General features: G+C 52.6%; 1 protein-coding gene across 1 annotated transcript in view; it reads right to left on the minus strand.

The window, feature by feature from the left end:
• Cacna1i (calcium voltage-gated channel subunit alpha1 I) overlaps positions 1-25,804 on the minus strand; it is a 96,526-nt gene that overhangs the window by 6,600 nt on the left and 64,122 nt on the right. The window contains exons 10-30 of the mRNA XM_050165686.1: positions 21,899-22,050; positions 20,738-20,923; positions 20,343-20,460; positions 20,056-20,211; positions 19,532-19,625; positions 18,740-18,942; positions 17,758-18,231; positions 17,459-17,559; positions 16,890-17,013; positions 16,624-16,692; positions 16,000-16,184; positions 15,408-15,534; positions 15,013-15,138; positions 13,554-13,643; positions 11,862-12,054; positions 11,071-11,222; positions 9,764-9,873; positions 9,038-9,171; positions 7,840-7,910; positions 802-880; positions 168-289 (exon numbers count right to left, since the gene is read on the minus strand). Coding sequence (XP_050021643.1) covers positions 168-289; positions 802-880; positions 7,840-7,910; positions 9,038-9,171; positions 9,764-9,873; positions 11,071-11,222; positions 11,862-12,054; positions 13,554-13,643; positions 15,013-15,138; positions 15,408-15,534; positions 16,000-16,184; positions 16,624-16,692; positions 16,890-17,013; positions 17,459-17,559; positions 17,758-18,231; positions 18,740-18,942; positions 19,532-19,625; positions 20,056-20,211; positions 20,343-20,460; positions 20,738-20,923; positions 21,899-22,050 — 3,066 coding nt within the window. The remainder of the gene's footprint in view (positions 1-167; positions 290-801; positions 881-7,839; positions 7,911-9,037; positions 9,172-9,763; positions 9,874-11,070; positions 11,223-11,861; positions 12,055-13,553; positions 13,644-15,012; positions 15,139-15,407; positions 15,535-15,999; positions 16,185-16,623; positions 16,693-16,889; positions 17,014-17,458; positions 17,560-17,757; positions 18,232-18,739; positions 18,943-19,531; positions 19,626-20,055; positions 20,212-20,342; positions 20,461-20,737; positions 20,924-21,898; positions 22,051-25,804) is intronic.

The raw sequence follows: 25,804 nt of genomic DNA on the forward strand, positions 1-25,804 counted from the left end.
ACTCTCTGGAGTCAGGGAGGTTCTGGACGTCTCTGGTCCCTGACTCTCCTCCTGTGCACAGTAGGATGATGGGTGTGCATACTGGGTATGTCTGGATCAGTCATACCACCATGCATCCAGGACTTGAAATTACCTGACCGCCCCCCCCAAAGCTGGCCCATGAATACCTTCATGATTCCATTCCAGTTATCGCCCGTGGAGACCTGGAAGAGCGTCAGGAAGGCCATGCCGAAGTTCTCGAAGGTAGCGTGCCGGCTCATGCCCTCACATGGGTTCTCATCGTTGCAGACTGAGAGGGAGAGGTGGTCAGCTTGTCCACCAACAGTACCCCAAGCCGCCACCCCTCAGCATCCTCTCAAAATATCCCCTGCAACCATGTGCATGTGGACTGTGCCCAGCCTACGGATGGGACAACTGAGGCTCAAGGAAGTGGTGCGCTGGCTGGGGGCTCAGTCTTAGGAGCAGGTGGCTCTTCTATCCAATAGTCAGCTCCTGAGAGAGGTAGTGGGGTGAGGTGAGGGTCAGCCCCTCAGGGAGCCCTGATTTCTGGAACTGACTTGATATGCAGGACTGGGCTATGTTATTGGGGTAGCCCTGGTTCAGGACAGGCAGTGGCTGGGAGCAGAGGATGGAGGCTCCCCCAGAACTCCACCACACAGGTCTGATGAACGCTCATGAGCCAGGCCTCAGCAAATACCCCATGCTAAGAGCGGGTTTGATGAGAATCCTGCTACTGAAGCATCTCCCCCGCACAAGGGCCTTGGGTGGCAGGCTGAGGAGCCCGGCCTAGGCATCACTCACCCAGCTTCCCAAAGAGCTCCACTCCCAAGGCGGCATAGATGAAGAAGAGGAGCATGAAGAGGAGGCCCAGGTTGCCCACCTGTGGGGAGAGATGGCTGGACTGGGGCCAGAGGCCTAGGGGCATCCAAGGGGAGAAGGGGGAGGCTTGGGGGGAGAACAGGGAGTAGGGAAGAGGAGTCCTAGGTCTGGAGGAGGGCAGGGAAGGTAGGGGATGCCTGGAGCAGGGGGGTAGAAGTGAAGGACCTCGGGTCAGGGTGACAGAGGCAGGGCCAGGCTCAGGGCAGCTGTATTGTTACACCGGGCTGAGTATCCATGTCTGCTGTCTCCTTGTAACCTCCTGAAGGGCAAGACTAATGAATCATAGGTTACCGAACAAGAACTGAATGTTTAAAGTCTTTGCCGTGAGGATATCACTTGTTCCAGAAACCTATGAGGGAGTCGGGATGACTCAGTGGGTGAAGTGTGCAAGCAAGGGGACCTGGCTGCAGTCAGCAGCCACGCAGAAGCTGGGCACAGCGGTGTGCATCTGCCCGGCTGATGACAGAGACCGGCAGGAGTCTCTGGGGTTCATGGACCAGGTATTCATGAGCTCCAGGCTCAGGAAGAGAGCCTGCCTTGAAAGAAAAAGAAGGAGGGAGGGAGGGAGGGAGGGAGGGAGGGAGGGAGGGAGGGAAGGAAGAAAGGAAGGAAGGAAGGAAGGAAAAGAGAGAGAGGAAAAAAGAAAGAAGAGGAAGAAAGGAAGGATGAGAAAAAAGAAAGAAAGAAAGAAAGAAAGATAGAAAAATAACAGAAGATACTAGATGCTACACCCTCACACACATGTGTATACACACACATACACCATCCACCCACCCTCAAATGAATCTACATGTCATCTCAAGTGAAAATGAGACAGCTGAAGGACCTGTTTAATCACATGGATCTCAAATAATGGGTCAGAGATTCAAGTCCTTTGTTAGCCTGGGAAAAACTGGATGAAGTCAGACTTGCCTCCACAGGCCAGCACAAGGCTGGTCACGAAAAGGAATTAGGAGAGAAATCACACACAGCCGTGGTCCCAGGAGCCTCCTGCAAATGTAGCCACCCCTGTCCCATGGCTCCTACAGAACAGAATGCCCCAGATTCTGAGCCTGGTTCAAACCCACATGTCAGTGGGAGACTGCCTTTACCTCGCGCTACAGATGAGCCAAAAGGCATTCCTGCCCTACAAAGAAAATCCCTCCTGGTCCTCCAAAGGCTCCTGTAAATTGAGCCAGGCGATGGTTGAGGTAATCACTATAAAGTAAACCCCTGTGGATCACAGACCGCTCTAGAGGAGGCCTTCCTTCCCGGCCACTCCACAAGGAGCGCAGACTAATTAATAACATCCTTCTCATTAAGGACGCAAGCACTTAGTGGACACTGCAAGCCACAGTGTGTGGCCCTGACAGCCAAGGAAGACTCCGTCTCACCAAGGCCCGCAGAGCTCATCTTCTGCCCTGCTCGGACTTGGCTGGTGGTGTTTCCTAACCAGGAGCGGGTCCTCCTCATTCCCATCAGTCCCCTACCTTCACCCCCGGGCCCTCGGGGTCTGAGAGCTCCAGCAGCCTCCTCATCTACCTCCTTGCCTCCAGCCTTTCCTCCAGTCCCCTCACAGAGGCAGCTCTGCTTGAAGCCCCCTTGCCCAGATACTCCTATGGTCAGAGTCCACAGCACAATGCCCCCATGTGTTTTGTCTCAGAGCCAAAGACCTGCTATGGCATCCCCCGCCCACGCCCTTCCCAGGATGATCCCCCTGCTTCTTGATCCTAACCATGTGGAAATGGACGGCTGGGGTCTCTATGCGCCATGTTCTGCTGCAGGGGAGATGCTTCGCCCCTCATCCTCATCTCTCAAAGCCCAGTCCAAGTCACCAGTTTGAGCAGAAATGATGCTCAGACTTCGGGATACCTGCAGAATTTGTAGCAGCCGTATCCTGGAGTATGGACTGAGGATAATCCACCAGGACTGGCCATCCACTGAGCACCAATTATCATCCAGTTACTAAGTGCTACTGCCCAGTATGGGTCAAAAAGTACCCTGTGAACCAGGAAACCAAACGGGGTTGTTAAACTCAATGCCTGGCTAGAGAAAGCAGGGATCCTCATCCCCTGCCATTCCCCTTGGAACACTCCCTGCTCCAGGTCCAAAACCAGGCACTAGGGACTACAGAACTATGAAGGATCCCAGAGAGATAAACAAAAGAGTGGATACAGCCCAACCCATGGTTCCCGACCCTACACCCTCCTGAGTCCCCTGCCAACAGAAAAACAAGGATGTGTTGTTCTGGGCTTAAAAGATGCCTTCTTTTGCCTCATTTTGACACCTATATGCCAGTCCATTGTTGTCTTTGAATTAACTAATCCTGAGAGAGGGTTTACAGCCAATTGACCTGGACTAGGCTGTCCTGAAGGTTCAAAACTTCTCCCACACTCTTCAATCAGGCCTTAAGTGAAGAACTCCTTTTTGGCAGAGGGTTCCAAAGAGCACCCTGTTATAGTATGTGGATGACCTCTTGATGGCCTCAGAAACAGGAAAGATATAGGAAGGCCAGTGGGGGCCTGATAGGGACAATAAGGTTCCCAGGATACTGGCTCTCAGCCAAGAAGGCCCGATTATGTGCGCCCACCCCAGGTCACCTATGGAGGGTACAAGTTGGGAGGAGGCAAATGAGCACTTTCCCAGAGCCACATCTACTATTCACACACAGACACACACAGACACACACAGACAGACACACACACACACACACACACACACACACACACCTTAAACAAAGAAACAAGTGCAGGAATTTCTGAAAAGGTCAGGTACTGCGGCTTGTGGATACCCGAGATCTTGAAGGTACCTAAGTCACTGTGTACCAGTACCGCTGTGGTGGCACCCAGTCACTACAATGGACTGATCTTGAATGAGGAGCTTCTGAGGCCTTGAAGAAGACCCTCATTTCTGCACCAACCTCGCCCTTGTGGATGTCTCTAAGTCCTTCTACTTGTATGTGAATGAGGCCTAGGCACTTGGACCCTGGAAGAAGTCAGCAGCCTACCTATCCAAAAGACTGGATCCTGTTTCTGCCTGTCGGCCAGTTTGTGAGCAATTGTCTCTACAGCCATGTTAGTGGCCGACAAGCTGAACTTGGGCCAGGAACTGTTCCTAACCACCCTGTTGCTCTGCAGAGGCCTTGCTGAAGGGGAATCCCCAAAGGGTGGATTCCGATACCCCAATAATGCCCTATCAGGCAGTTCTGAACCAGCCCCATATCAGATTCTGTAAGTCATCAGCCTTGCCTGCCTGTTGCCAGGTGATAACCCAACAGAACCCCTCCATGACTGCCTGGAAGTGACTGAGGAGATCCAATCTGCCACACCTGATCTACCAGATGTCCCACTGAGAGAAGCCAGAGAAGTAATGTACCCTGATGGAAGCAGTTTTGTTCAAGACAGAATCATGTATGCTGGGATGCAGTTGTCACCTTGGACAGGATGGTGTTGAGGGACCTCAGCACAAAGGGCTCAGCTTCTGGCATTAACTACACTGGGGGAAGGACAAAACCATCATTTATCACAGTCCTTGCCCATGAGACCCCTCAATCAAGAAAGGGGACTCCTCACCTTGACTGGAAAGGAAATAAAACAAAAAAAAACAAAAAAATCCTGGCTCTCCTAGAAGCCTTATGGCTTCCAAAACCAAGTAGCCATTGTCCACCATGACAGGCATCAAAAAGGGGATTCCCTAAAGGCCCAAGGGAACCAGTGTTGTCCCATGACTTCACCAAAACCCAGTTGAGGCTACAGAGGACAAAGATGGATGGGCTGTCACCATGTCCTCCAACCCAGTAAAGATAAGACTGGCACAGGCCTTAAGACTATGATTGTCCTATTTTGTCTTCTTTGTGTCCCTGTGGAAAATCTTCAAAATCCCCAAGAGCCAGGACCTTGCTTGAGAGAACTAAGAAAGAACAGAACTGGAGAGCTGACAGCCAGTCGATATATACGCTGAGATCAACCCACCTTCCAGGTGGGTTTCTGTAAAATAGGACATCCAGAGGCAACTAGGAGAACAGGCTGCAAAGAAGTATGCTCCTGGGGTTGGGGGTCCACTTTTGAGGAGATGGGGCTCCAATCTACCCAACTATGCCTGCTCTACTGACGGCCCCCCAAACTGCCAAGAGCCAGGGGAATGCCATTGTGCTCAGTGGGGTTGTGGACCCAAGTCCTCCTAAGGGCACACTGACCCTTTCATGGTCCTAAAAAGAAAATCATCATGGTCTGCCTGTAATTTCACAAGTCTTGGGCAATGCAATCCCATATCCATAAAGATAAGGGCCTGGCAGAAAACTGAAGGTCATTATTGGGAAACTGGCAGAATCCGCGGACTCAAGTTGTATGTGAGGGGTCAAGACCCAGGCAGCAAATTTACTATCCAAAGAGAACCTCCACCTAGGGTCATCTGGCCCATGTTCCCCAAACTGGCCCATCTTGGTACCCCTGGAATATGAGATCCCTAAGGTGGCAAGCCCCAAAATTTCAATAGCTGCAGGAATTCCTTCAGTGATCATGGAGGGTAAAGGTCCAGGAAGCAGCAGAAGCCAGCCCCTCAGTGTTTGGGATGCTAGAGGGAGTGTATTGGTTCCAGAGCCATTCTCAACACGACAGGTGATGTCTGCTGGCTACCTCTGCATCCCAAACCCCGTAGTATGGGATAGGAACTAGTCAAACAGTGTGCTCTACTTCCATTCCTGAAAACTGTAAATGGGACCAACCTAAGCTCATCCTGGGAGACCACCAAGAAAAGACTGCTCAATGGCACTAAGATGCCCCCTAGGTAACTCCCCCTTTGCAGATTCCTGTAGCCATACATGGTAGGTTAACTCCAAGAACAGCAAGCAAGTGTATTTCCAGGCCCCAACCCCTACTTGGCTTGCACGCATGAACAGCTTAACCAAGTGTGTATCTTCTGAACGGTTTGCACTGGAGGAGACCCTACTCCTTGAGTCCTTATGTGTGCCATTCCATCTCATCTGTGATGAAGGACTGGGCAGGGCTGACTTAAATCTAGACGGTGGGCTGCCCTGTGTGTGGCAAGCCATTCCCATTTTCATTCCCCTATTGGTGGAGGAATGCAATCACAGGCTCCGCTGAAGCTGGAACTTCAGCCTTAATTGCAGGGAATAAAAACTTTAAGGAACTCGGCACTCAAGTGAGTGAGACCTAGGCCATCTGGGAAACTCTGGTCCCCATCTGGAAACTCAGGTGGATTCCTTAGCGGAGGTTGTACTCCAAAACAAGGAGGTCTCTGCAGGGTACCAGGAGAAACCTGCTGCTTCTGTGCCAACCAGTCAGGGTGATTAGAGAGAGTTTAGCCATGGTCAGACATAACACTGAAGAAAGAGAAAAAGACACCAAGGATCTGACAACTGGCATCAGTCCTCGTTCTTCTGGTCCCCTGGTTAACCACTCCACTTAAGGCCGTTGCTGGGCCAGCAATCCTGTCGTCCTTAGTCCGCACTGGAGGACCCTGCTTGCTCAACTGTCTACTCAACTATATAAAGCAAAGAATAAATCCTTTCAAATTCTTAGCGCTAAGGGGACAATGTAACCCCTTGCCCCAAGATGACACCAGTTTGACTCATGCCCATAGAACCAGTAGGGAATGTAACAGACCTTGGCACACTGAGACCATGTTATAGGCACCATCCTGACCTTAAACCCAGCACATAGGCCGCAGCACCTGCCAACATGGGAGCAAAGTCCTAATCCATCAAAGACCTGATCCATAGCTCTAAGGAAGTCTCTAACTGCACAAATCTTGCTTTCTTTTTTCTTCTGAGCTACACTTCTTGCTAACTGAAGTGTGCCAACCAGAATGTGCTTTATCTGCATAAAAATCCAAGAGCTGCCAGGTAGCAACTCTTTTAAACCCGGTCCTTCAGGAGGCAGAGACAGGCAGATCTCTGTGAGTTTGAGGCCAGTCTGGTCTGCAGAGCAAGTTCCAGGCCAGACAGGGCTGTTACACAGAGAAACCCTGTCTTGAAAAAACAAAATCAAAAATACAAGAGCTTAGGGTTGCACGATTTGGGTGAGTTCCCCATGCATCGCTGGAAGGCGATAAGGACTTTATATTTCCAGCTTTAAGAGTGCCTGTGGTGGTCTCTGGTGGGCTTACCTGTGACACTGGTAAGCTCACACCAAACTCAAGAACGGTTCTCAAGACATAAAGCTCCCTATGGGCATCATAATGAGTGATGTGTGCATTGTGTGTGCAAGGGTCAGCTCAGCACAGGCACTCATGTGCAAGGGTCAGCTCAGCACAGGCACTCGTGTGCAAGGGTCAGCTCAGCACAGGCACTTGTGTGCAAGGGGTCAGCTCAGCACAGGCACTTGTGTGCAAGGGTCAGCTCAGCACAGGCACTTGTGTGCAAGGGTCAGCTCAGCACAGGCACTCGGCACGAGTGTACGCAGTGGGAGGGGACTATAGCTGCCCAAGCACAGTGGAGAGAAGACAAATGCCCCGCTCTGTGAGCCAGATCCCAGCTCACCTTCCTCTGGACAGGGACATGGTCCTCTCACTCAGCCTGGGGCTTGTGCCTCTGCCCCTAGAAGGCTGTGTGGGGACCTCACTGTCCATTAAATGACATCTTCCCATAAAGCCACTTTTCTAGGCCCAGATCCAAAGTTACATTCCCTGATTTCCTAGGGAGTAACCTGTGCCTCCTCCCTCCTGGGAGCAGAACACAGGTCTCTTCCCATAGACCCTGTCTAGCTCCCCCACAAACCTAGGGGCTCCTAAAAAGTACTGAAGAGAGCCTCAGAGTCCTCATAAGGCTGGACATGGAGTAGATGCTGGTAACCATGTTATGAGTTACCAAAGAGAAGCTCAAATAACTTACCAGGGAGCAGACTCTGCCCTGGGTCTTGGCAGGACTGGAGAGGAGGAAAATCGAAGCCCGCATCCCTCCAGGCCCAGTCCCACACAAACCCTCGATCTTAGGGCAGGGTTCCAGGAGGGTGTGGCTCTTACCTGGGGCAGAGCCTGTACCACTGTGTCCAGTAGGGCCCGCATTCCTGTGGCCATCTTCAACAGCTTCAACACTGTGGGTGACATTCAGCCCTGACTGTTAGTTCAGGCTATGAGTGTGTACACGCAATTGTGTACATGCAAGTGTGTGAACTCGGGGAAGAGAGGGGACACAGGGCAGCATGTGACCAGGGCACCACAAAGGTGCCTCTTGGGCACCACACAGGAATATGGCTGCAGGGTCTGGAGGGATGGCCTAGTGGTTCAGAGCACTGGTTGCTCTTCCAGAGGTCCTGAGTTCAATTCCCAGCACCCACATGGTGGCTCACAGTTGTCTACAACTGTAGTCCCATGGGATCCAATGCCCTCTTCTGGTGTGTAAATGTATACGTAGACAAAATACTCATTTACACAAAGTACACAGATAAATATTTTTAAATAGTTTTTTAAAACTATTTTAAAATTTATTTTAAAATATTTTTTAAAAGCTACAGCTGCAGAGTGAGGGGTTTATGAACAAAACAGAACACAAAATGGGTACAGAGAAGTTCAAGACCACAACACGGACAGTAGAGTGAGGGGCACACAGGTATGTGGATGGACGAGCCAGTCAAAGATGGCTGACACAGGGGTCCACATCCCTTCTTGTCCCTTCAGGCTAAAAGGGACTCTGGTGTCACCCACAGAGTTTCTGCACATCTCTCTCTCTTTAGAACGTGAAGGCAATGGGCAGGAGGTGGGCAGAGGATCAAGAAGCACCCAGCCATCGCTGTGGCAATAAGACTTTGAAAAAGTAGGGAAAATTTGGGGATGAGAGAAGGGATTCTGGGGAGAAAAAGAGGATTACAAGACACGTTGAGGGCTGTGCCCTGCTATGGTGCTGGAGAAGTGCCAGGTAGCACACGAACCTGGAACTGAGTCCTCGTGGTACAGCCTGAGACTCGACCACCCAGATTATGTTACCACGAGGAAGCAGAGGTGCACACAAGTATGGGGGTGGGCAGCTCAGTGTGCAGGAGGCTGTGCACATATATGGGTGACATGGGGGCTTCTTTTGGATCCTGCTCTGCCCTACTCAGCAGAGAGCCCCTCTTGCTCACATGCTCTGTCTCTCACCCCACTCCTACAGGCTCTCCCCTAGGCAATGGGGAGTCCCCTTCCTGACCCAGCTTGTCTCTGTCCTGTCCTGTCTCCTACTTACCCCGGGCGATGCGCAGAACACGCATGATACGGATGATGGTGGGGTTGATGGGCAGAGCTGCATTGATCTCAATCTCCTCCAGTGTAATGCCCATGACGGACAGTAGCACAATGGCCAGGTCCAGCTGGTTCCATCTGTACAGCAGGGCAGTGGGAGGAAAGCACAGTGGCTCAGGCACCAGTGAGTGCAGGGTCTTCTCCCAGCACTTCACACTCCTGTGGGGCCTACTACAATGTGTGAATACCCTAGCTTCTACCCATCCTCTGTGGTACCAATGAGTCTGCCTCCCCCCACCTCCCACACGTGCTTCTTTTCCTTCCTAAACAGGGAGTTGCCTGAGCTGAAGAAACATCTCTGTCCTATTATAGGGAGGAGGCATGGACTCTAACTTCTAAGTCTAAATCCTAAAATATCTAAATATCCTCAACTGCCTTCAGGTAGCATTTGACCAGTCTGTTGAGCTCTCTGAGCCTCAGCTGCTTCCTCTGAAAAGTTAGTATGAGGCAGACCATTCTCTATCTTCAGGTTACAGAAGGCCCACAGGAGATGAACTGAGACAACCTGCGTCCATCCAATGAGATTTAATTGCTTCCTGTCCAGGGATCTAGTCAGCAACTAGGAGTCTGTGACCATAAATAGACAAATGTTACTGGCTCCTTCAGGTTGTTTCAAAGATCTGGACTTCTTCCTGACCCTGCTTTGCCCTAGTATGGCTCAGCCACTCACCGGTCCTTGAAGAAACGCCTTAGGCCAAATGCCACCAGCTTCAGCACAGCCTCCAGCACAAAGACAGTGGTAAACATGTAGTTGCAGTACTTGAGGGCTGTCTCCAGGGACTATGGGAAAAAGAGAAGCATGGTCCAGGATTATGATCTGCCCCAGTACTTTTCTACAATCAAAGAGTCTCTGTCTTTTAAATGGATAGTTTAGTCTATTTACATTTAATATAATACTTTGTTCCTTTTTATTTATTTATATTCTTTTCCATCCCTTATGTCTTTATGTGTGATATTCATTTCACATTGTTATCTCCTTATTTGTGCTGGCCTGACCCAGTTGCTTCTCTTTGGAGACAGTATGGGATAGTGGTTAAGGATCCCCAAACCAGACTGCATAAATTTGAATACAGGCTTAGCACTTGTTCCTTATTTAATCTGTGACCTGGGAAAGTGCTTGACCTCTCTGGCACTTAGTTTTTTCAATTAAAAATTTAGAAAATAATCCCAGTTGCCTGTCAGAAAGCTCCTATGATGATTAAATGAGCTAGCAATTCAGTGTTGGGCACAGGACAAATGATTGGTTGTTGTAAACTAAAATAATCCCATTTCTTCACATTAATTTGGAAATTCTATAATTACTGTTCACTCTGCCATGGTTCCCTTCCTTTTGACTTCATAACAGTCTTCTCTGTCCACTAAAATACGATGCTAATTCTTCACTTGGAGACTTGGCTCCACCTTTCCTGCCAACTCTGCCAAGTGGAGCCTTTTAGAAAGCTCCTTCCCCTTAAACTCTTCTCAGGAATACTGTTTGACCCCAAGGATGCTTGCCATGGACCTGCCCCCAGAAAGTCAATCCCTAGACCCAGGATACTCAGGGGGCAGGGGAGAACCCAGTAGACTTTGAACACAATCTAAGTTCCAATTCTATCTCTGCTATCTACTCTCTGAGGCTCAACCTCTTCATCTGGAATCCCCAGACAAAGGTTCTCCCAGCATTGACATTACTGTGAGGATTAAAACACACACCATGCCTTGCACAGTCCATATTAACACACCGTAACCACTTGTGCTCTAGGCCGCTCACCAATGCCACCTCCCCCGCACTCCTGGAAGGAACGGTCTTTTTCTTTCAAGCTTCTAATTCCACCAGCATCTCCTCCCCACAAGTGCCTGGCATAAGCATATCATGGAGGGACATCATGGATGCCGCAGTCAGCTGGCCCTCTACCCAACCCTGTCCCTGAGGTGGGATCCTGTTAAGGCTGGTTCTTACCATGTGACCTTAGACTAGATGATGACCCCAAGACTCACTGTAGGCTGGTTGTAGTGCTCCAGGGACATGGTGACCACGTTGAGGCAGATGATGAAGGTGATGAAGATGTCCAGGTAGTGGCTGGTACACATGGAGTGGATGAGCAGCCTTGTGGGACAGTATGTGGCATAGTAGGGCAGCCTCTGGGCCTCTGCAAGGAGTATGGGAGAGCGGCACAGACCATACAGGGTTGGACCAAGCAGAGAGATGAGCACAAAGGAGGGAGAAAGCAAGAGAGAAGCATGCTGGCTCATACCAGGTCCTAGATGAGAGTTAGTATTCCTCTACCAGCCAGAGCACCCACCAAGAGGGAAACCAGGAGATACTGGGGTCAGGTAGCAGAGATGTTGGGGCACACATTATTTCTAAATACCCAAAAGGCCCATGATAAAGACTCTAGGTCTGATAGGCAGAGACAAGGGTCCTCAGGCTGGCTATCCAGGGGTGGATGACTGTCCCCAAAACTATACACAATTTGCATGAGGGAGAACATAAGGGGAGGTGTGTTCTGAAAGTTCCCACTCAGTGATGCCCACAGGGAAGGCCTCCTCTGTCTCTGCCTGCACTGGACAACCTGGGGCTTCACTCAGATAGACAATGGTGTCATTACTGATGGTCTCAGGTCACCTGCACAAGCAGATGCCAGGGCATAAGATGGATTAAATCTTTTGTTCCCTTCCAGTTCCAAAGACTCAACAGGCCTCAATCAAGTGCCCGCTAGGACACCGCCCAGTAGGCACCGCAGTGAGAAGAGAGACCCTGCCCATCCCAGCATCCACCATCTGCTCACTACGGCGCTTCTTCTCCAGGCGCCTTAGCCGCTTCTCCTCGCGCCTCCGGGCCTCTTCCGCCTCCTGGTGCTGCCGGCATTTGTGGAAGTTCTCCACCACCACGCCCACGAACATGTTGAGCACGAAGAAGCTGACGATGAGCAGGAAGGAGATGAAGTACAGCAGCATCCAGGGGTTGTGGTTGGTCACAGGCTGCAGGGGAGGCAGAAGGAGGGCTGAGGAGGCTGATCTGCACAAGGCCACAGGTGTGCTTGACTTCACCAAGCCTCGGTGTGAGGGGGGAGTTAGGACAGCTTGCCTCCAAAGAGTAAGGTGAAAAACAACACAGCATGGGAAATGTCTGGCCTGGACCTGATGTGAGGAAGGAGGTCAGCAAACGATCCCCCTTCCCTGCTGTACTTGTTTTCTGCATACATTGGTCTTCTGTCTTTACATTGACCTTCCACCCATTCACCCATACAAGCATTCATCTACCATCTACCCAACTCATCTATCACCCACCTACCTACCTACTCAACTATCCACCCACCCACTCACCTACCCATCCATTCATCCACCCATCCATCTACCCATTCACTCATCTACCCATCTACCCACTCACCTACCCATCCATTCATCCACCCACCCATCTACCCACTCACTCACCTACCCACCCACCCATATACCCACTCAACCATCCATATTCACCATATATCTAATTCATCATTCCATTACCTACCCATCTATTCACTCATCCACTCATCCACTCATCTATCCAACCTATTTATATCTGCCCATCATCCCACCCCCTCATCCATCTGTCTGCCCACACATCTCTCCATCCATAAACCCAATCATCTATCTGTCATCCCACCCCCTCATCCATCTGTCTACCCACACATCTCTCCATCCACAAACCCAATCAGTTATCCATCCACCCAGCTACTCATTCATCTTTTTGTTGTTGTTGGTGGTGGTGGTTTGGTTTTTTGTTTGTTTGTTTTGCTTGTTTTGTTTTTCAAAAGTCGCTTTCTCTGTGTAGCTCTGGCTGTCCTGAAACTTGCCCTGTAGTCCAGGCTGGCCTCAAACTCAGAGATCTGCCTGTATCTGCCTCCTGAGTGCTGGAATTAAAGGCATGTGCCACCACTGCCTAGCCCCTCATCTATCTATCTATCTATCTATCTATCTATCTATCTATCTATCTTCTATCTATCATCTATCTATCCATCCATCCATCCATCTATCCATTCACCCACTCACAGACTCATCTATGCACCTGTCCATCCATCTATTCATCTACCTTCCCACCCACACCCATATCCAACTATCCACTCACCCATCCTCCCATTCACGCACCAACCTACCCACTTATCCATCTATCCATCCATGTACCATCCATCCATCCACCAGCCTTCCATCCACTCAGCCTGCACTCATCCACCCACCCTCCCACTTATCCATAAACAAAGCAGACAAAGCAGAAAACTGAGCAGGAAGCAGCCAGCTCAGAATGGTGAGTGGAGTCCATCGCTAGGAAGAGGAGAGAGGCAGTCAAGGACAAAGGAACACTTACAGGTCTACTCATCACCACTGACCCTCCTCACCTCCTCTAGCTCCAAACCTAACCTGGTGGTTCTAGGAGACCAAGAGCCAGAGGTGACTTCAGGTCCCTCCCCGCCATCCTCATCAGCTGTGGCCCAAGCCATGCCCACCTGCTGGTCCACGGCAACAGCATCCAATCCATTATACATGATGTTCACCCAGCCATCCTTGGAGGCCAAGACAAAGAGGGACATCAGAGCCTGGAAGACAAAGGAAGGGGTAGAGGTGACAGATGTGGGTACCTCAGGCCTCTGCTGTCCTGTCTCTAGGAGACTAAAAACAAAGAGGTCTCCCTGAGTGGTCGAGCTGTGCCCTTGATGGATGAGGCCTCTGTGAGCATCCCCTGTGTGCCTGCTGGGTGCCCACGGCTGCTATTGTGGAGTTAGAAGGCGAACTGGAGCCAGAGTCCTGAGCCACCCTCTCAGTTCTAGTAGTAACTGGCTGTGAGATGTCCAGCAAGAGAGTCCACGAACTCCCATGCCCCGGCCCACAGCAAGAGCACAGGATCCCGTGAGGGAGCAGTGAGTCTTTAGATGGGACGCTTCCTGGCAAGCCTGGGGCTGTGCCATTGTCACCCCAGGAGTCCCCAGCACCTGAATCAGAAGCTCAGGAGCCCTGAGCCTCAACCCAGCCTCTGGTGTTAACTCAGGTATGAGAGTGTGGACCTGTGAGTGAGAATCAGGGGATCTACCACAGGGCCACCAGCAGGGGTCACCAGGGGAGACACCAGTGAGGGGGACACCAGTGAAGGGGATACCAGTGAGGGGACACCAGTGAGGGGGACACCAGTGGGGGACACCAGTGAGGGGGACACCAGTGAGGGGGATACCAGTGAGGGGGATACCAGTAAGGGGACACCAGTGAGGGGGACACCAGTGGGGGACACCAGTGAGGAGGATACCAGTGAGGGGGACACCAGCAAGGGGGGCACCAGCGAGAAGGCACCAGCGAGAAGGCACCAACCTGGACCCTGCTTCTTCTTACATCCCCAGAGAAAAAATAGCCCCCTCTCTGGAAATACCTAGCTGCTGGAGTCTTTGTGGGGCTGAGGAAATGAGGCCCTTTGGAGGCAGCTCTCACCTGGAACCATCCCCAGGAGGGGACCAAAGGCAAAGCAGGACCCTGCAAGCTGTCTGAATTATTAGAAAAGAGAAGATGCCAGGCCAAGAGGCCCAATGGACTAGTCACCAGCTGAGTTTGTCTACTGGACTATCATATGCCCATTTGACAGAGGAAGAAACTGAACCTCAAGAGGAATATCCGTACCAAAAACAAACAAACAAAACAAAACAAAAAAGCTGGGGTGTATGCCCAGGTGTGGACGGCTCTAAAGCCCCCATTACCAACCCTTGGTTGGGAAGGTAAGACCAGAGCCAATGTTCATGAAGCACCAGCCAAGTTTCACGTGCTGGCAGATTCTGCACTCAGGGTCCCAGCCTCACACCTCCCGGGAGCAGAGCTCCACCCCTACCCACTTTGCAGGATGGGAAACTCCTGCTCGGAAAGGGAAAAGGGTCTGTGGCAACAATGCAGGACCCGAGCCGGGCCCATGACCCCTGAAGCGCTCACCTGGCCCAGGTTGTCAAAGTTGTACTTGTGATGCACCCAGCGATAGTTGGCGGCCACGCAGTCAGATCTGTTGGTGATGTTGCGGGTGTCCACTCCCAGACAGTGGTAGAACTTTCCCTTGAACAGCTGTGCGCAAGGAGGGGAGAGCTGGTTGCTCGGGGTGAGGGAGGCACAATCAGAGGAGGGGAAGCTCCCCCAGGAACTGACCCACGCAACCCGCCCCTTGCTCAATCAACCCAGGTTGGCTCTGCCTCCTTCAACTGGTTCCATCAAGACCACCTGAGTCCCCATGTGCGTGAATACAGGTGCAGGGGCAGAGCGCGCGGGGGGGGGGGGGTTGGTATGAATAGGCTGGGCTGGGCTCTTTGTCACCCGCCAAGTGGGCACCCCCTCACCTGCACCCCCAGGATGCCGAAGATGATGAAGAAGGCACAGCAGATAAGCACGATGTTGCCGATGGGTTTAAGGGAGGAGATGAGCGTCTCTACCACCAGCTTCAAGCCAGGGGCCCGGCTAATGACCCTGCAGGCAGACAAGGAAGGACAGGGCACTGAGCCAACAGAGAGACAGCCCCAACTCAGTTCACAGCCACCAGGCCTCCTGAGAGGTGAGGTTCCAACAGGGAAATGAAGAGACAGTTGCCAGGTGACCTAGGATGGGGGTGAGCAGTGATCTCTACCTAGGTCAACACACAGAAGGACACTTGACTCCTCACCCAGTACCCATGTGGTACACATTACACCCGAGAGATGGCAGTGAACCACCCAGGAACACAGAGGAGGTCACACTATGGAAGCCATTTGAGCCCCTGCCCTACGCTCTCTGGCTCCTCCCCCAGCAGTGTGGTATGCTTGGCACAATGCTCTTGGGAGCCTGCATTGTCAAGCCAGAGTGACAACCCACTTAGACTCAGGTAATTTCCCTACACGGCGCAGCCACCTTGTCCTACACTTCACCCCTACTACGCATTTTTGGCAGGGTCTCTACCTCAAAGGACGTAAGGTGCGTAGGAGTCGCAGGACCCGGAGGACTCCCAGAATCTTGGCTCCCCCCGCGGAGGCCACAGATACCACGATATCAATGATGGACACAAAGACCAGGAAGCCATCCAGTACATTCCAGCTGCTGCGTAAGTACGCCTGCTCGCCGAAGTACAGGCCCAGAGAAACCACCTGGGGACAGGGTTAGGGTCAAGCCTTGGGAAGTGGAGGTCAGGTCCGCCCCCTGTAAAGAGGTGATGGGTGGGGTGTGGCACATGATGGCTCTTCTGAAGACTGGTAATGGGCAGGAAGGAGCAGGTCTGGGCCCAGGGAAGGCTCCAAGCTATGGTCTCAGAGAACAACAATGAGATCTCAATCCAAAGCCACCCACACTGGGAACCCCCAGGGTAATGCTTCTACCCAAACACGCCCTTCTAGCTGGGTTTAATAATTGGAGAAGAGGGAGGCATTGATCCCCTCTCATCCCAGAGCTCCACCCAGGGTCTAGAGCCCAACAGGAAGGACCTCTGGGGCCTGTGGAATGTTGCTGAGCACCAGGCCAGCAGGAGGGGTAAGGCCTAAGCCAGGGGCTCCAGGTGGGAGTGGGAAGGATGCAGGTGAAGCCCACAACCTTCAGTGTCATCTCGCCCACGAAGATGGCTGTGAAGATGTAGTTAGACACCGTGAGGAAGATGCGCTCCTGAAAGAGTGGGAGAAGCCGTGAGTACAAGTCTTCCACAGCTGTCCATGTGCCTAATCAGCCTCTGCTTCAGCCAGTAGCAGCCACGACAGCTGCCGCTAAGTGTCTGGCTTAGCCGAGCTCTTCCTGGGCTCCCCCACCTTGGCCATCCCCAGTGTTGAGAGCCTCTGCCCAGCCCCAGGGTGGCAGCCACTCACAGTGCTCCCGGCTTCAATCTGAGGCCTCTCCAGAGCAATGGTGATGCAGTTGAGGAAGATGAAGGCCAAGACCACGTAGTCAAAGAGCTTGTGAGCAATGATGGTCTGACAGAGGATCCGGAACCTAAGTGGAAGTCAGGAAACCCCTGCAGGGTCAGTTTGACCAGAAGGAAGATGGAGGACCAATACACACTCTCGGACCAGAATGGCTGAGAGGAAGAGATCCCTCTCCCTTCTTGTAGCCATTCAACAGGTGCCAACTTTACATCTGCCAAAGGTGCCCAACTGGAGCCTCCTCCCAACCATACACCTATGTAATGAGGTCAACCAGCTGCCTCCAACACCCAACACAAAGGCCTCTGATGGGAAGGGCTCCATCTGAGCTTTCAGGCTGGATTGTGCATTTGCCCAGGTTTGAGCCCAACACAGGAGATGCTCAGGAAAGCCAAGGAGGGCCATCTGGACTCCCCCACTTCCCTTGAAGACCCTCCTCTCTCTAGCATATGGAGGCACTCTTCCAAACATGTCACCCTCCTCCCTGGGCCTCACCCCAGCCAGCCACCACTCACTTGTTCTCAGGAGAGAAGAGGTAGACGGACCAATCCTCACGGACTTCACACCAGTCAGGCTTGTAGACATCAATCATCTTGCGGACCCGGAAACACAGGGTCTGGCAAGACAAGGAATTGGGTGCCAGGGTTGGTGGTGCACAGAGCGGCCCATCTCTTCCCACTCGGTCAGCCACCCAAGGAGGTGGGGGTGGGGCTACGGGATGAACTCTGAACTCTTACCCCGACCCCAACCATAGGATTGGCAACAGTAGGTCTGGGGTGGGTAGTTCTAGGGGTCCTGTCCAGTCCCAACTCACGTAGTCGATCTCCTCCTCGTCTTCTCCACGGTCGCGGCGGTCATCCATCTTGGTGAAGACATCCTTGGCGATGTTGGGCATTCTGCCATTGCAATCCTCATGCCCCGGAGTCTGCCCCGCTGCCCTCCAAACAGTCCGCGAGTGAGCGCCCACCACGGGCACCAGCTCTGCCAGGTCCACCGAGTCTCTGGTATCGAGGGACAGCGTCCGGCGGTGGTGGCGGTGACGGTGTGCAAGGTGGGGTCCATGGTGAGCATGGTGGGCATGTGGGGCATGCAAGGGTGCCGTGTGGCATGGCGCCTCCTCCCGGGCACCCTCACAGGCCCTGGCGCAGCTGCCACCATGCTCCCCCGACAGCAGGGACTCGTGCTCAGCTGAGGGTGGCTTGTGCTTCAGGCTGTTCCAGCTGGAGCGGCGGCTGGCCCAGGTCCCGCTACGTCCCCAGGGCCCATAGTAGGAGCTCCGGGAGCTGGACTGCGGAGAGGCCCAGGCTTGGATCAGCAGTCACCCACACCGTAATCCTAGCACCAAGGCCCGAACCTCCTGCAAGCCATGCTAGAGTGAGCCCACCCACGCCAATGTATGACGGGCATTAAACCCCCTCCTTCTTTGAGGAAAGTATATAGTAAATAAGGGCCTGCTTTACAGGTAAGAAAACTGAGGCTCAGGGAAAGGTGATAATTTGCTTGCTTTTACACAGCTCAGAGGTGGCAGAGGCCAGATTAAATTTCCACTTGGCCTTACTTCCAGTCAATACACTGCTGCCAAGATGAAATCCCAGATCTCTCCACCAGACCACAGCCTTTCATTCCAGCTACCAAGACCTGTTCTGGCACAGAGCACCCAGAACTGCCATAAACACAGACCCTGCCTGGTTTAGACTAGATAGTAGGGTACCCTAGCCAGGGCACTTCCTACCACGGTCCCTCAGAGCCTTCCACCTCCAGCAGGGAGCGTCCATCATGGCACCCACAGGACTCACCAAGGAACGCTGGTCGTAGCTCATCCTGCCCAATGACATGACACTGCTTTTGCGGGAGTCAAGGGCCACCAGTACCGGGTCTGGCTGCAGTGAGAGGCGAGGGGCAGGGCCCATGGCACCAGCAGGACCCAGATGCCCACCTAGGGGGAGGCTAGGGTCCAGATGTCCATTGGGTGTCATAGGTATGGGGCAGAGCTTGAGATCTGGAGGTGTGAGATGAAGACAGCAGACAGACAGACAGACATGAGCCAATCAGGAGATGTATGTATATGGAGAGCTTTTTCTGGGGAGACATCCTTGACCAGGAAATCCCGGAGGTTGCCATCTACTTTGCACGCCTTCCTCCATCCTCCTTGCAAGGCTGTTTATTTGCTTCCTCATGAACCCTTCCTTCTGTTCTGGGGCCTCGACCTCCACCCAGCAGGAGAACCTCACTCCCATGCTCACAGGCAGACACTGTCTTCTTGGGTTACCCTGGCCACTGGGCTTGGTTGGAGAAGGCTACCCTAGTGGTAGCAGACATAACCAGAACACAGGCCACATCCTAAAACACTGGGGCTTTAACTCCGGGTCCCATGTAGGAAGGGCAGCAGGTGGGCTTTCTAGGGGAACCCAGGAGGTCTGTGAATGTCCATTTCTGAAACCACGCATCTCTTTTGGATATAATTGTAAAAAAAGAGACCAGTGGCAATCCCAGAGCCCAAGCTTCATGGGGAAGTCATCGTACCCTATGCCCACCTGGGAATCTACGGAAGCCTCCTGACCCTGAGTGGAAAGTGGGTGTGTGCTTACCCCCGCTACTGTCCAGGCCCTCTGGGAGCTTGTCAAACTCCTCCATGTTGGATGAACTCTGGTCCTCGTCAGAGTAGGAGCGATTAGCATCACCCTGGAAATCAGCTCACATTGGCACAGGTCGGCCCTGCCTTTTCCTACCCTACCCTTGGGATTTTTCAATGGGTGCTTCCACCCTCCTTTTACAGATGGGGAAAGTGGTTCAGAACGGGGACCTGAGAGGTTAGTGAGGACGTCGGCCACAAAGCCCAGTCTTCCTGATCTCCAGGACTCCCCAAAGCCTCACAGATGGAGGGAGAGGCAGGCTCTGGAATGCCAGGTCTTGGAAGCTTTAGAATCTGAGGTAGTGAAGACACCCATACTGGATGCAGCTTCCATTTGCTTCCAAGATCGGGATGGGAAGCTTGCTGCCTCAGACAGCTCTACTTCAGGGGGACATTTCTTGCTAAAATTATAAGCTGGTACTTATCCCCCAACCAGGCTCCCTGTCCCCTGCCCAGTGACCCGCCCAGGGCGATAGTTACCTCAGCCTGGAAGCCCTCTACCAAGATGGCCACCAGGAGATTGAAGAGTACATAATTGCCAAAGGTCATGAGGGCAACAAAGTAGAGGGAGGCCCATGGAGTGGTGGAGGCCATGCCATTGTAGAGGACAACGTTCCAGTCCTCCTGCGTGAGGATCTGTCGAGAAGGATACAATTCACCCCTGGAATCCTCCCAAGCCCAGGCTGTAAGCCTAAGACCGTCCAGGACCTGCCATACAGACGCTTCTCCCTACACACCCCATCCAAGAGCTGTCAGCTATCACTCACCTGGAACACTGTGACAATGGCCCACAGTAAGGAGTCAAAGTTCTTCCTGTCAGGAACTGTGTCTCCAGTGTCCGTGCGGAGGCTGAATTTGCAGCCAAAGATATGCATCCCAAGGATGCTGTGCAAGAGAAAGAAGCGGCTCATGAGACTTAGCGCACTGAGCTCTCTGCAGCTGCCGAGACCACCCAGAGCCAGAAGAGAGGGCAATCTCAAGTCCATGTTAATAGAGGGGAATGTCGAGGCTCAGAGGAAGGACCTGCCCAGAGCCCTCAGGGTTGAGTGATGGCGTTGGGTTCACAGCTAGATCCTCCCTTCACCAGCCTCCACATCCCAGGCTCATGCCCACAGCCCCTATCAGGTTCCCCAGTGTTGAGTCCTGGCTGGGCGGGGCGCACCTGAAGATGAAGATGAAGAGCATGAGCAGCATGCAGAAGGTGGCCACGTTGTCCATGGTCTTCATGAGCACCACGAGCTGGCGCCGCAGCGCCGGCATGAAGCGCACCAGCTTCAGCACCCGCAGCAGCCGGAAGGTGCGCAGCACCGACAGGCCTCCGTCTGCCTGTCCCACGATTTCCCAGATGCTGCAGCCAGTGTTGGGGGAGGGAGGCAGAGGGGTCAGTGGGAGGCCAAGAGGACGAGAAGATGGAAGAGGTAGACAGGGCAAGGAGGACAGAGAAACAGCTTGCATCATCCATCCATCCATCTAACAAATGGTGTTGGGTGCTACTCCACAGCACCCCTTAAATCAGGTTTTCTTAGCCAGGAGCCCATGGGTCCTGCATTAAGAAGCCTATGGCTCTCGAGTTGGTGAGATACCTAAGCAGGTCAAGAAGCTTGGAACCAAGCCTGACGACCTGAATTCAATCCTCAGGACCCACATAGTAGGAGAGAAGTGACTCCTGCCAAGTTGTCCTCTGACTTGCAACACACACACACACATATGCACACACTGCATATGCACACTTATAAAGAAGGACAAAGAGGCCAGGTGGTGATGGTGCACGCCTTTAATCCCAGCACTTGGGAGGCAGATATAGATGGATCTCTGTGAGTTCAAGGCCAGCCTGGTCTACAGAGTGAGTTCCAGAACAGGCTCCAAAGCTGCACAGAGAAACCCTGCCTCAAAAAACTTAAAAAAAAAAAAAAAAAAAAGACAACGAGAAGGCAACAGTCTTTGTCTAAAGCCTCACAAGGCTCTAAATGTCACTGTCCTCTCTCTGAGGTTGCGTGCTTCTTTTGATTACGAACATAAACAACAAACCAGAGATTCAGCCAGAGCCATGACGTCATGGGCAATCAGAATAGCTAATATCTTCAGGTGGCAGAATGACTGATGAGGCCATTTCTGTGTTTCCAACCCCTGTTTGGAACTCGGTGGCCTCAGACTCACTGCGACCCCGACTGAGCGCATTAATGCAGAAGCATAGATTACTAAATGACCAGTTTATTCGGTATTTGTCAGTAAGAGTTTCTCTTGTTATTCAGAGACTTCCTGTGCTATCAGGGCTTGGGGCTCTCACTCCCGCTCCTCAGCTTCGAGGTGGCAGTGTGGTTACCTGATGATGACAATGATGCTGTCAAAGATGTTGTAAGGGTTTCGCAGGTAGTCGAAGAGCCCAAAGGCAGCCAGCTTCAGGATCATCTCCAGGGCAAACATGCTGGTGAAGACGACATTACAGATCTCCAGAATGTTGGTCAGCTCCTCAGGCTGTGGGATGTAGGGTGAAGAACGTGTGACCCTGGCGTGTCCCTGTCACGGCACTGTAGTCTTTAGGGCTTCTTAGCTGTGCTACCTTTGGATCCTGGGGTGGTGTCTGCTAAGGAGTGAGGCAGCCCACCAGTGATGTTGGTACTGTGCACCGGAAGGCATTACTACCCATGCTACAGATGGATCAGCCGCTCACACACTGCCAGGAAGCAGAAATCAAAAGACAGGGTACCTACTGCATGCCAGGCACAACCCTCGGCTCAGACGCCTCCACAGTGACTTTCAGGGAATACCACGGAGATCAAGGGAAGTGTCCAGAGTCACTAGCCGGTGGCAGCGGACCCCAATTCTTCAGCCACGGGCCTCCCTCTACCCTGGAGCTATTTCTCTCAGGGTTTCTTTTAAAAAAAAGTGGTTCCATTTTAAGCAGGTAGCAGCTTAAAATGGAACCACTGAGAACCCTGCTTTGAAACAGACGGTGCCATGGGGATAAAAAGGATGGATCCAGGCATGGCCCCTGCCTCTGACCCTCCCTCCCCTTATCTACAAGCAAGGTGTAGAAGACACAGCCTATGGCTAAGGGTGAGCCAAAGAGGCTCTCCTCTCCATGGTGAAGGGCCTAGCGCTCAAGGGAACACCAATGGCTCCTGCCTGAATCCTAGAAAAAGAATGGGCCGCTTATTCCTCCATCACTGAACCTCAAAGCCTGATAGGCCATCGCTGACCTTTCCATTTGAGAAGTAAGGGAACCGGCTGGGTGCTGGGAACTGGCTTACATGGAACCACCCAGCAGCAATAGCAGACTAGAAGGAACCGGCTGGGTGCTGGGGACTGGCTTACAAGGAACCACCCAGCAGCAATAGCAGACTAGAAGGAACAGGCTGGGTGCTGGGGACTGGCTTACAAGGAACCACCCAGCAGGAATAGCAGACTAGACTCCGCTGCAGCACACAGAAACTGCCTGAACCAGCTCATCCACTCATTCATTCATTTGGTTCCTCCTGGGTGCATCACATAGGTCTTCCAAGAGCCCACACTGTGCTGGACCTTTATGTTCCTGAGGGGGCCAGGGGATGCCCACTTTCATTGGCAGAGTCCCACAAATCACCCCAAAACAAAGCAAGCCGATACCCACTACGCTGGCAAAGCTAAGCTTGGGAGACAGTGCTGGGGAGCCAGGCAGTATCTTGGGGGAAGTCAAAGAAGAGGGCCAGTGACACGGGAGAACAAAGCAGGCTAACCAAGCCAAACTCCCAGCCAGCAAGGGGTGGGTGGCAGGCAAGTGCAATGACAGCTAGCCATCCCCCACCCTGCCGGCACCCTAACTCCAAGCTCAGGCCTTCCACTGAGCGGCAGGGAACCCCAGAGGCCCAACTTTGATTCCATATGATTTACAAGAAGAAAGAAAAATTTATGCAGCCACCAGCTTCCCATCTAGTGCCCAGGAAATCCAATAAAACTGCCAGTTCCTCTCAAGTCCAGATAAAAGGAGAGGGACCCATTTCCATCCACAATTACATTTGACTCGCAAAGCGCAAGATGAGCAGGACCCTGGAAAGGCCGTGGGACGGAGGGACTCTGATGCTGCTCGCTCGGCCCACCCAAACCAGATCTTTGGAGATGAGAAGGGAGGCTGCTGACGGGTCCGTGATGGCCCTCCGCTGGCTCTCAGCCGCACACAATGTGTACGTGTTCCTTCCAACTGTGCTCGAGCCGAGCCACGGCTGCGCTTCAGAAAGGTCACTAGCTCGCCTCCCTCCTCCCCCGCAACAGCCTTGTCTCCAGGCAGCGCACACCTGTTAATCTCTCTCTAATGGACCATCCATCACTCCCAAGAGCATTTTTCTGGGAGAGAGGCAGGCTGGAGAGAGGCAGACAGATGAATATAGACACCGCCAGTGGGAGGCCACGCGGGGGATGGAAGGGACGAGGCAGAGATGCAGAGAGACGCAAGCCAGGTGGATGGACAGACAGACAGGAATATGGAGAGCACAGAGCAGAGGCGAAAGCCCTGGTGAAGATGTAAGGAAGGTGGTCTTGGGACCTGGCACGGTCGGTGGAGTGCTTGCCTAACAAGCACGAGGTCCTAAGTGCAACCACCACACCCATTAATTGTAATCTTAGCAGTCAGAGGTAGGCAGCAGGAGGATCAGAAGTTCAAGGTCATTGTTGACTATANGTTGTACACATAATAAATAAATAAAATCTTAAAAAAAAAAAACTAGGTGTGGTACACATACCTTTAATCCTAGCACTCAGGAGGCAATCAGATCTATAGAGTTCAAGGCCAGCCTAGGTTACCTGACGTCCTATTTCAGGGGAGTGGGGAGGAAAGGGGTGGATTGAAACACAGCGATAAGGTAGAAATCAGAGACAAGCCAGGAGAGACAACACAAAAATCACAGACGGACAGGCAGACAGAACAACAGATAATGAGAGGTCTGATGCCTAACATGCTCCCTGTGGAAGAGCAGGTGGTCCAGAAACATCAGCTTGCATCTAGAAGGTACAAGGGGCTCGTTCTGGCCTAGTGCTGGGCTTAGCGGTCCTAGACTGTCCAGTTCCTGGACACCTCTATAGAGGTAGATGAAAGGACATACAAGGGTCTTTGAACCGTCCAGGAACCCCTCAAGCCCAGTCTATCACCATGGTGACAATGGCAGCAGGTGTCAGCTAAGTTCCTCCTGGGGGCAGGCCTACAAAGCACTTTCTAAGTGCCTATCATCTAAGTTCCAATCTGGCCCACACTGCGCCCATTTAGTAGTTAGGAAATACATGGCTCAGAAAGAAGTGAAGGCTCAGGGTCAGGCCAGGCCAAGATGGAGTCCACTCGGGAGCCGTGCCTTCTCCCTCTCCTGTGAACCGAGTGCCATCACCTGGCCACGTTTTAGCAGAAGTTTGTTCAGCACGTGTTATTCCCCTGCTTAAAGCCTTCCCTGGCTCCCCACTACACAAGGGTAGAAGTGTCCTTGAGGCCCTCGGTGGACAAGCAGCCCTGCTTGCCCCACGGGCTGTCCACCTCAACGCCATCTCTTCCAGGACGCCCTCCCTGGTTGCAACCCTTGTTAGTGTCTCTCTCCCGAGACCCTTACAGAGTTAAAACTTCAGGCACCAAACCATACCATAATTCTCTTCCCAGAGTCACCCTAAGCCTGGTTTATGTTTACTTCATAGGAGCTACCCAATGAGCTTTGAGTTGCCCACAGCTGGGGAGGTCTTGAACACATTCCCCTGGGAGCTAAAGCCAAAATGATCCTACATCCTAGATGGGGCAGCCCTAAGCTGGAGGGACCCCTTCCTGGTGCCCATTCCATAGAACCTCTGCTTTCCACTCTCCGCCTTGACCAGCCTTCACCGAGGCCAGGATGAGGCTTTGGGGTGGCCCTGCCCAGCCTGAGAGGAGGCCCAGGTCTAGTCAGAGAGACACTATGGCAGGGCCACCCCAAAGCCTCCGAGTGTCTTCCTGGCCTGTGCCCCCACATTTGTTGTGCTCATCCACAGCTGCCCTCTGCACCCCAGAACCAGTCCTGCTGGCTGCTTGCCAGGTCACCCAGGCAGTCTATTTGCCTTCCTCAGTTTCCCCACCTGCCCCCACCTTCCCACTTCTGTGAAGATGAAGCCTGGCAGTCAAGTTGACCTGACTCTCCTTATGGTCCCACAACTCAACCAGAGACTACCCAAGGGGTGTGGGCTTCTCAAGTCTCCCGGGTCTCCTGGGATTTCTCTTTTTCAGTGCTGGGAATTAAACCCAGGA

This window comes from Alexandromys fortis, unplaced genomic scaffold, assembly GCF_014885135.2.
Source record: "Alexandromys fortis isolate MF-2015 unplaced genomic scaffold, M_Fortis_MF-2015_v1.1 scaffold_157, whole genome shotgun sequence".
Taxonomy (NCBI): Eukaryota; Metazoa; Chordata; class Mammalia; order Rodentia; family Cricetidae; genus Alexandromys; species Alexandromys fortis.